The sequence below is a fragment of the Globicephala melas genome, chromosome 9 (assembly GCF_963455315.2).
Source record: "Globicephala melas chromosome 9, mGloMel1.2, whole genome shotgun sequence".
Lineage (NCBI taxonomy): Eukaryota > Metazoa > Chordata > Mammalia > Artiodactyla > Delphinidae > Globicephala > Globicephala melas.
In genome coordinates this window covers 26,733,845-26,744,720 of record NC_083322.1, presented here as the reverse complement: position 1 = coordinate 26,744,720, position 10,876 = coordinate 26,733,845, and the positions used below count along the sequence as shown (strand labels likewise).

General features: G+C 37.4%; 1 protein-coding gene across 1 annotated transcript; it reads left to right on the top strand.

Moving 5' to 3' along the window:
• The first annotated feature begins 285 nt into the window (after positions 1-285).
• Positions 286-7,082, top strand: SPAM1 (sperm adhesion molecule 1). Its single transcript, XM_030856981.1, has 3 exons — positions 286-1,242; positions 1,938-2,027; positions 6,465-7,082. The coding sequence occupies exons 1-3, from the start codon at positions 286-288 to the stop codon at positions 7,080-7,082; spliced, it is 1,665 nt and encodes a 554-aa protein (XP_030712841.1).
• Positions 7,083-10,876: the final 3,794 nt, after the last annotated feature.

Sequence of the window (10,876 nt, the reverse complement as noted above, 5' to 3'; positions counted from 1 at the left end):
TAAAGTTGAGAACTTGGTAAAGCTTATAATCTCTGTTACAGAAATGTAGTGTAACAATATATTCTACATTTCTTTTTTTTTTCCCAGTTATAGATGAAGCAACTTGCAAAACGTTCCTAAAACATGAAGAAGAATATTTAAATGTAAATCATCATTATACCTCTTTAGCCATCAAAGTGGCTTCATTCCACTCTCTCTCTTCTGTGTTTATATCTTGCATCAAATATTAGATAAAGCAAAGTGTGTAGAAGAAATAAGTGATTTTCATAGTCATTCCTCTTTGTGATGGGAGTACTAAGGCTCCAACATACCTCCTTTGGGAGCTTTGTTGTGTCCAGTGGAGTACCCCAGGCAGTGTTCACCTTCCTTCTGGTTCCATGTTGTTTGACTATGGATTTCACAGCATCTCCTCTTATTGCAAATATGTCTTTCCTTTGGGCCTGGAATGCCCCAACTGACCGTTGTGCTAGAATATTTGACACGTCTCCAGATCTGAGCTTCTTCCCTTTAGTAGGATACCCCCAAAAAGGTGCGACAGGAAATTTTATTACATTATTTTATGCTGATAGACTTGGCTACTATCCTCACATAGATGAAAGAACAGGCAGAAGTGTGCATGGAGGAATCCCCCAGATGGGATCCTTAAAAGAGCATTTGGACAAAGCTAAAAAAGACATTTCCTATTACATGCCAATCGACAACGTGGGCTTGGCTGTCATTGACTGGGAAGAATGGAGGCCTACCTGGGCTAGAAACTGGAAACCTAAAGACATTTACAGGGATCAGTCTATCGAGTTGGTTCTGCAACAAAATGTACAACTTACTTTCCCAGAGGCTGCCAAGATAGCGAAAGTGGAATTTGAAAAGGCAGCAAAGAGTTTCATGCAGGAGACTTTAAAATTGGGAAAATTACTTCGGCCAAATCACTTATGGGGTTATTATCTTTTTCCTGACTGTTACAATCATAATTATAACCAACCTAGTTACAATGGAAGTTGCCGGGATATAGAGAAAAGAAGAAACGATGCACTCGACTGGTTGTGGAAGGAAAGCACTGCTCTTTTCCCATCCATTTATTTGAATAGCAGGTTAAAATCTTCTCCACAAGCTGCCCTCTTTGTTCGTAATCGTGTCCAGGAAGCCATCCGGATGTCTAAAGTGGCCAGTGCTAAAAGCCCACTTCCAGTTTTTGTGTATGCCCGTCCAGTTTTTACTGATGTGACTTTGCAATTCCTTTCTCAGGTAAGAAAATCAAGGTAAGAAGGCTATGGAATATTGTTCATAAATGGTGTTTAGTGGGACTGAACATAATTTTTGAAGGGAGTGAAATTTAACTTTTAATAACCTTTAGGAATATGCACCCGGGTAGTTCTCCATTATTATATGAATGTAAAATAAGAACATGTTTCTTCTTTTCTTTTTTTTTTTTTTGGCAGTACGTGGGCCTCTCACTCTTGTGGCCAGAGCACAGGCTCCTGACGCGCAGGCTCAGCTGCCATGGCTCACGGGCCCAGCCACTCCGCGGCATGTGGGATCTTCCCTGACCGGGGCACGAACCTGTGTCCCCTGAATCAACAGGCAGACTCTCAACCACTGGGCCACCAGGGAAGCCCCAAACATGTTTCATTTTTAACGTAATCATATAATATCTTAGCAGTCATGGAGAACTGGGTAGTATAGACAATGTATTATCTCAGTTCCTTTCATTTTTTCTTTTATGGGCCCGGTCTCTTGTCAATAGAAGTAATTAAAATAATAGCAGAAAATTTGTGTTTTTCTTATAGTAGGGCAGTGGTGACATGAAAGGTAGAAATAAATAGTGGTGAAATATTTAAATAATTATTGTTGGGTCAGCATTCTTGGCTTTGGTGTTATTGTCCTATGTATAACACTTTCATTTTATTCCTCCCTGTTAACTCTTTCTACACATTTACCAGGGTGACCTTGTGAATACAATTGGTGAGAGCGTTGCTCTAGGTGCCTCTGGAATTATAATGTGGGGAAGTCTCAATTTAAGTCTAACTAGGGTAAGTTGAATTGATAGGAAATAGATGAAATAATTTCTACTTTTAATGTTTTTGAGGATTGTTGTGGGATTGAATAATAAAATAAGCACTATGTTGGGCACAAAGTAGTAGGGGCTCAATTGATCGTGGCTAAGTCAAACTATCTTTCATTCGTGTGGTTGTGTGATAAGGCTGTTTTCTAGTGAGGAAACAGAAATTTGGTGAGATTAATTGAAATTCCCTAGGCTGCGTGGCTAAGAAGTAGCAAAAACAGGACTACAACCTTGGTTTCCTTATGTGGTGTTTGGTGTTTTTTTCTACTATACCGTGCTGTGTCACTTCTCAAAAGAGCTCAACTAGTCAATATGTATTCACTCATTCTTCCATTCACCCAATTACTGTTTATTAAGCACTTTTATTTAGTTAGTCATTTAATGACAGTTTACCATGGAGGCCAACAACTGGGGGCAGGGTGTGGGCAGTCGGGATTTAGTTACTTTTTGAAAATATTACTAAATTGTTCAAAGTTTCCTTAAGGGAGAGGAAAAGGAATCCTTCTTTATTTTCCACAGGTTATATTTAACAGTGTCTATTTTAAGTAAAATTTTAAGTAAAACTTGTTTTGTTAGGAAAAATGTTGGTTTTGTTCTGTATTCACTTTCTGCTAATGCATTTTCTTCAGTTCAAAAAGACTTTAACTATCATGACCTAAACCTTTTCTCTCTTCCTTTATTTTCATCCTTTTTTAATTCTCCATATGAGGTCTTTATCCTTCACCTCTTCAATCTTCTTGACTCAAAGCATAAGTAAAACTGTCACATGGACACTGCTGAGTTGGAGCTGAACTTTTCCTTCTCTGATGGATGTGGAAATATTAGTGACATAGGTGCCATGGAGAATGTCTAATGAAGCTCTTAGCCCAGATGTCTTATCCTAGGACCTACAGAGAACTTTATACTCTAAGACTTTATACTAGACTTTATACTCTAAGAACAGATCTTTTGACATCTTGTCCTTCAGATAGACTAGCCATATTTTTCCTTCATTTATAAAGGTACTTAACTTTGTGAAATTCTTTTAAGGTAATCTGAGCCCTCCTACCTATTTGGTAGACTCTGTTGTATCTGGTTTGATCAACAGTAAAGAGAACTAATAAAAAATATAAGTTCAGGGAAAGGTATATGTCCCTTTTGCAAAATCTTCTATACGGCAGAAAGTTATTTAAGAATTATAATTCTTAAATATAAGAGTATTCCTAGTTTTTATTAGTTGTTTTCTCAAACCTACAAACTCCTTTCTCAAGGATCCTGTTAATTCTACGATAGAACAATTTATAAATTCCCCATACTATTTCCTTTTTTAAAAATTTTCAGAATTGAGAACTCTACCCTTACTCTGATGAGGAATGAATCAGGCATTCTCCAATTAGTAGGATGGCATGGCATACTACTTGTCACATTTTTTTTTAATTGCACTTTAATCTTAGATTCATGTACTTCTACCATGACTCTCAAATCACTTTCAGTATTATTCATACAGGGACAGTCCTTCAACTTTAATGTGATGATTTTCTACTTAATGACACTGCCTTGAAATTGTTCCCTGTGGACTCTGTTCTATATATTTCTGCTACCTTTCCCAATTTATGATGATTTTGAATGTTAATTCTGTCATTACTTCCCCTTTTTTCTATGTCATTTGAAATCAATAGAATCATGGATTACTTGTGTTTCCTGATTCACTGACAACTAGAGACAATGGTAATTGCAGTTTACTTGCGATGACTGAATTGATTTAAAACAATTGTTATCAAATGTAGGCAAAACATTTCCTTCCTTCCATCTTATGAGATCAAATGGCGTGACAGAGCCAGTTTCCACTGGTCCCAGCTCATGAGACCTGATTGTTAAATATTCAGAAATTTTGTGAACTGTTGAACACAGCCATTATTAAAAATTAAATTATAAAACTCAGAATAAAATTAAGTATGGTAAAAACAGAAAGTATTGATAACAAATACTTAAAATGTATCAATTATTTACTTTATTTTACTATTATCCATGCTTTTGAGGTTATTTACACCTACTGTATCTGTCTAAGCGGAAATGGTATTGTGTAATGGTGTGCTACTTCACACCATACTACCATAATGGTGGGGTAATTGGTCTCCAATTCTGCACTCAGGGATGCCAGGTTGGTAGCTTAAAATTGGCCATGGTAGGAGTATTTACACCATGGGTATTGACAAATGCTATAAACTAGGCTTTATCTCTTAGAGAAACAGTTTTAGATCCTTCCAAATATTGCATCTTGTATAGGCTCATGATGGTCAAAACATTCTCATCCCTTTACTCCTCTTCCTGTCTAGTTCTTGTCTCTGTAGACAATTCCAATGTCATCTGATCTTGGTATAAATTCTCATATATCCCTGGCACCGGTGTTAAAGTTGGAGGGATAGAAACAATATAAAACAATAAAAATATTCGATGTGATAAATTCTATGCAGAAAATTAAAATAGAGAGCTGTAAGAAAGTAGACTGGAAAGGTGTCTGAGAAGGCTCTTGTCTAATTAAAGCTGTGATCCGAATAACAACATGGAGTCAACCACGTTAAAGATGAGAGGAAAGAACATTCTGGGCAGAGGGAACAGTAAGTGCAGTTTGAAATGAACCTGCCACCCCTGTGAAACAATTAGTATATCTAAGGCCGAGTGGGTAAGGGAGAGTTGTACAAGAGCAAGGAGAGGTTACATTCCATCAGGCTGTATACAAGTTGAGAGAAGTTGAATTGTATAATAAACACCATGTAAAGCTATTGGAGGGTTAAGAAGAGGTTTTCTATTGGTACCATAAAAATTACAACAAACAGTGGTTTAAACAGCAGAAAATTATTATCTTACAGTTCGGTAGTTCAGAAGTCCCATATGGATCTTAGTGCTGTAAAATCAAGATGTCGGCAGGGTTGCATTCCTTTCTACAGAAAGACCCTCATTTGCTCATTTGGGTTGTTGGCAGAATTCATTTCCTTGTGTTTATAGCATCAAGATCTCTATTTTCTGACTGGCTGTGGCTAAGGCGATTTCCAGCTTCAGGAGGTCACCGCATTCTTTCCCTTTTGGCCTTCTCCTCTATCTTCAAAGCCAGCAATGCCGGGTTGAGTCTCCCTTAGCTTTGAATTTGTCTTCCTTCTTCCAGCTCATTTTAAAAATCCAAGCTACATTTTTAAGGACTTGTGATTGAGCCCATCCAGATAATTCAGGATAACCTCCCCGTCTCAAGATCCATACCCTTAATCATATCTGGAAAGTCCCTTTTGCCATGTAAAGTAACACAGTCACAGGTTCCGTGGGACTGAGGTAGGGACATCCTTGGAAGGCCCTTGTTCTGCCTACCACCGATGACACCACCTCAAGGAAGGCAACAGGAAGTAGATCCAAGTGGAAGCTGTGAGGTTCCTCAACTTGCCTGCCCACCCGCCCACCACTTCCTTTGATCTTTTACTGAAGGACTAGCACTGCCAACTCACTCCATGGGACTGCTGATCATGAAAGCAAGCAACTACCTTCTACGTTCTGAAAAGGACGGAGTCCCAGTTTTAGAAAGTATCAGTTTCAAGATGAATCATTTTAGTTACTCATCACTCATACTCTGCCAAATAAGTATATCTGTAAAAGAGCTGTCATAATTCGCCCATACTTGAATTATACATTAACATTTAATATATACTCGGTTGAACCCGTTTAGTTGTTTTGAGCTAGCAATTTAGAAACCACTCTTTCCAACGCCTAAACTTGTCTGACAAATGTGATACTTATTACATTTATTTGTACTTTATATAATTTATACATTGAGGGCTAACCAATGATATGGGGCCCTGTGTTAGCCCTTTTATGTACTTTCTATCTTGTCATCTTCACAACAACCCTATGAAGTAGGTGCTATAATTACCCTTATTGTATGATGATGAAGCTGAAACACTGCCAGATGAATTAACTTGTCCAAGGTCTCCCAGATAGGAAACTAAGACTTAGAACGCTTAAGAGATTCCCAAGCTCACACAGCTAGCCATTAATGGAACTGTGACTCCAATCCAGACAGATGGACTCCAGAGCCCATGCTCTAATTCCTCCACCCGCACTGTACCATTCTGCCCCTTCCACCCCCATTAGTTTATGAATTATTGAGGAAGACCGAGGCTAGAGTATACTAAACCTCAACTGGTCAATTATTTAGTGACATGAAATGGCATGTGAAACTTACAAATGTTACAAAAAACTGTTGGAATAGTCTTGCTTGTTCAAGTAAAAAAAGATAAAACATTTCCTGCTCTTACTGGTTCTCGGTTTTGTGTGTGTGTGTGTGTGTGTGTGCTTCCTTAGAAATTGCTTAATGTAGTGAATTAATTCACATATGAACCAACTTGGATGTTAATAATCTGATCTTCATATAATTTTACAGGAATCTTGCATGAACCTAGACAATTACATGAAGACTACACTGAATCCTTACGTAATCAATGTCACCTTAGCAGCCAAAATGTGTAGCCAAGCACTTTGCCAAGAGCAGGGAGTGTGTACAAGGAAATACTGGAATTCAAGCAACTATCTTCACCTGAACCCACAGAATTTTGCTATTCAAACTGGGAAAGGTGGAAAATACACAGTGCATGGGAAACCCACACTCAAAGACCTGCAACAATTTTCCAAAAAATTTTACTGCAGTTGTTATGCCAACATCCACTGTAAGAAGAGAGTTGATCTAAGAAACATTCATACTATTAATGTATGTATTGCTGAAGATGTTTGCATAGATGGCTTTCTAAACTTTGAACCCAGGAATCATTCTTCTCGCTGGAAAGAGATATCTTCTACCACTCTCAGCAATATCTCATTCTCTACACCAACGGTCACAGTATCTCCATGTGTTCCTGGGAAAGATCTCCGTGGGTGCCTCAAAGTCACCTGTTCAGTGGAAGCCCTCTTCAACAACACCCAAGGGGGCTGTCATAGTGTTAACTGGAAAAACACTTCCAGTCAGTTACATATTCAAAACAAGAAAAATGAAACAACCTATTAAAGTACAAATTCAGTGCTTATTAAGCTTCCTGTCTACATTCTTTGTGTTTTTATATTTTTTACATTTTATTTTTAAATTAATTAATTATTTTTTGGCTGTGTTGGGTCTTCGTTGCTGCGCACGGGCTTTCTCTAGTTGCGGCGAGTGGGGGCTACCCTTCGTTGAGGTGCGCAGGCTTCTTATTGCGGTGGCTTCCCTTGTTGCAGAGCATGGGCTTTAGGCGCACGGGCTTCAGTAGTTGTGGCACGTGGGCTCAGTAGTTGTGGTGCACAGGCCCAGTTGCTTTGCGCCACATGGGATCTTCCTGGACCAGGGCTTGAACCCGTGTTCCGTAAATTGGCAGGCAGACTCCCAACCCCTGCACCACCAGGGAAGTCCCTTACATTTTTATATTTAATAGTTTCACTAGCTTATTTTTTTTAAGCAAGTGATGATACCTATATATTTAAAGTTTTATATTTGAAATGTGAATCAAAACTCATGGCCAAGATAGTATTTTAATTTTTTGAGCAAATATTGCTCTTCCATGATCAAATTGAACTTGGAATTATTATTGACTGGTAAACAAGGAATTGTGACCAATGCCTTTAATTTTCAAAATCATAGTGAGGGCAGTGTTATTACTAAATCCATTGATACTACATTTCACTTTTGAAATTCAAAGTAAACTCTTGATAAATAAGATAGCATAGAATTTGTTTTGTAAGATGATATCCAATTTTGTATTTTCTAATTCCCATGTGTATAGCAGATATTTCACAAACTGTGGATGTATATATACTAAGAGGTACCTATTATATTCTTGGTTCTACCAAAGACTGATTGTAAGGCCTATAATACTTAGAGGCCTAGTGTTCTTCTGATAAAAGTGAAGATTTGAATAATGCCAATTTATTGTGAATGAATGTCTTTATAAGTAGTTTTTAATATGTAATAAAAGTGTCAAGAAAATATTAAATGCAATATCTTTTAAAATGTAATATTCTAAGCATACTAGTCTGTCTCAAGCATGTAACTATGGCTTTTAGCTATTTCATCTTGATAATTTGTTCAAGTTGTGTTTTATAAAAAGGTAACCTTTAAAAAGTGATTAACCAAAAAAAAAAAAAAATGATTAACCCATCAACTTTTGTACATGATTTAATATGTCTTCAGAATTCATATATGAAAATTCTAATTTTCTTTTCATTCTTGATTGTCAAATTTGACAGTCTTGTGTACCTAAAAATCCTTATTTTATCTAAGCATTCACATCCTTCATATAGCATTTATTGAGTGTTTATTCTTTGCCAGACTCAATATTGTGTCACAGATTCAAGGTGAAGTAGCACGCTTCTTGCCATCGGTGAGTTTGTTGCATATTTGAAGAAGACAGACATCGAAAGTGGAAACTGACAACATAATGTGTGAGAAGTGCTATAATATGGTTCAGTACGCTCTGGCATACAGACAAGAATCTGAGGGTGTCAGAGAAGGATTCCAAAGATGTCATGAAAGAGATGATGTGTCTATTGCCTTGAAGGCTGAATAGCAGTTAGCTCACATGGAGACACGAGACAAAAGGAACTTCGGTAGGACAGAACACTGAGTGTGGTTTTAGAATGGTATTCAGTAGATGATGGCCAAATGATGTACTGAAGCCTTTTGTAAACCATACTAAGAAGTTTGGACTTTACAAGGAAGATGCTCCCAAACTTGCTGACCTGATCCATTTTTTTTCCCAGGCACATATATCACAGCATGATATATTTCTCTACTTTTACTTCCCATCACCTTCTTATAATGTAAACATCATAAGGACAGGTGTTTGGTCTGTTTCTCTTGCTGCTGTATCCACAGTGTAATGAATAGCATTTGAGACTTAGTAGGTGCCCACGAAATATTTGCTGAACAAATAAAAGCCAGTGGGGAACCACTAAAGAATTTTAAGTGTGGAAGTTGTCATGACCACTTGGATCCTCTCAAACTAATGCTACCCTTTTCCTTAGCTCTGCCTTTTTCCTTAGCTCTGCCCTTCATTCTCTGCTCCAATTATGATTCTATTGTCAAAGCCGTGTTTTCATAAGTAAGCCGCAAAGTGAGCCAATTTGGTAATGATCTGGGAAGGATGCTACATATGGACTAGTTTCCTTAGTATACATAAATGGCTGTCAGGTGATTGGAGTTAGAAAGAATGGAGACAGCAGGTGAATTGGAAAAGGCATGGATTTTGGAGTTGGACAGTTATAAGGGGAACTTCCAACATTTACTAGCTCTATGAGCCTGAGAAAGGTAACTTGGTTCAGCTTCTATTCTAATAAAATGGCGATAATTATATCTTTTAGGGTTCTTGAGAGGATTGACTCATATAATACACGGAAAGAGTTAGCCTTAGAAATAACACAGTAAATGTCTGTGGGAAAGGGATGGATACGTTTTTACTGGGTATGGAAGATGCCTGTATTACTGTTGTTGGATGGAAAGTCAAAACAGTAGACATCTGTCATGGCAGACTTGGCCATGAACCCCGTAAGAAAAGAGGCCACTAAATAGAAAAAAAGACTTGGCAGGAATATTTTGTGTAATACACAACTTTGTATATGGTTAGGTTTGCAGGGGCAAAGTTGTGTTTCCATTTAGATCAAGTATTTTTGCCAGGGATCATGCTTGTATCTGAAATACAAAGAGAATAGTACAGTATCCCTGCTCTTCATGAACTTGCACACTGATGGGCTGCTAGGTATGTAAACAGAAGCTGTCCATAGACGCAGCATATACATAAAGTATAAAAACTGAAGCACTATAAGAACACAGGTTCATCTAACTAACAGAGTACTAAAGGAATTGAGTAATTTAGTTTCAAAAGATATGAAACTAGTTTGTTAGATGCAGATGGCTTCTCTAAACTCTCAAGTATACAAAACCTGTCTCCCTCCCAGCAGAGGGCTCAGTTCCAAAGTTATTAGAGAGAATATATGCTTTTATTTTTGAAAGTGAATTTGAATGGAGAATAGATATAAAATAGGCCATTGAACTTATTGTATAGATATGTTCAATATTGTGGGAAGTAAACAGACATTCACTAAGAGATGCTGAAAAATGATTTAAGGACATTTGCTAAGTAGTAATGAAGACATGAGAAGTGGTGTTAAAAAAAAGCTCTTGGCAGTGAACTTTGGATAAATATATCCATTTAGGAAAATTAACTGCTGGATTCTTAATCTATGCAAACATTATGCAAACACAAAAATGACTAACAGGAAAATGACAGCCCACAGGAATATATAGGACAAAATGAAAAGCAGAAGGCACGAAAAGAGAAATCTTTCCAAAATGCTGACCTTTATTTGGTAATGTAGTAGTAATTTAAAAAATTCACTTCTCCAGTTTTTTAATAAATTGGTTGCTGTCAAGTTAATTGATCTTTAGAAGGTGTCTAACCTACTATTGAGGAAGAGGACAGTTAGGCACATACTACTGTTGTGTGACTAGATATTGGAGGACTATGAGGGTATTTACTTGCCATGTGACTTCACGCTGCAATGTTAGAGCGATTTCTGGCCTGTATTCTTCCCATCTTGCTTCCAGATAACCTTAGGAAACACACAACCACGTGCTTGGGCTCCTAGACATGGCACAATTCCTGGCACAGAATAGGTGCTCAAGAAAGAGTTGAAAAAATGTTGCAATGATTACTGAATATAATTACTATGGACTGAAAGTGAATTTGATACATTTCTAATCCAGCTGGTTGGCTACCATTTTTTTTCTTTGTTGGAAGGGTATCTTTTTTTTTTTTTTTTTTTTTTTTGCGG

Bases quoted from the DNA above. Each gene is read 5' to 3' on its own strand.
- SPAM1 (XM_030856981.1), top strand. From the start codon at position 286: ATGGGAGTACTAAGGCTCCAACATACCTCCTTTGGGAGCTTTGTTGTG. The intron at 1,243-1,937 runs GTAAGAAAATCA...CACATTTACCAG, and splicing joins CTTTGCAATTCCTTTCTCAG to GGTGACCTTGTGAATACAAT. The intron at 2,028-6,464 runs GTAAGTTGAATT...ATAATTTTACAG, and splicing joins TCAATTTAAGTCTAACTAGG to GAATCTTGCATGAACCTAGA.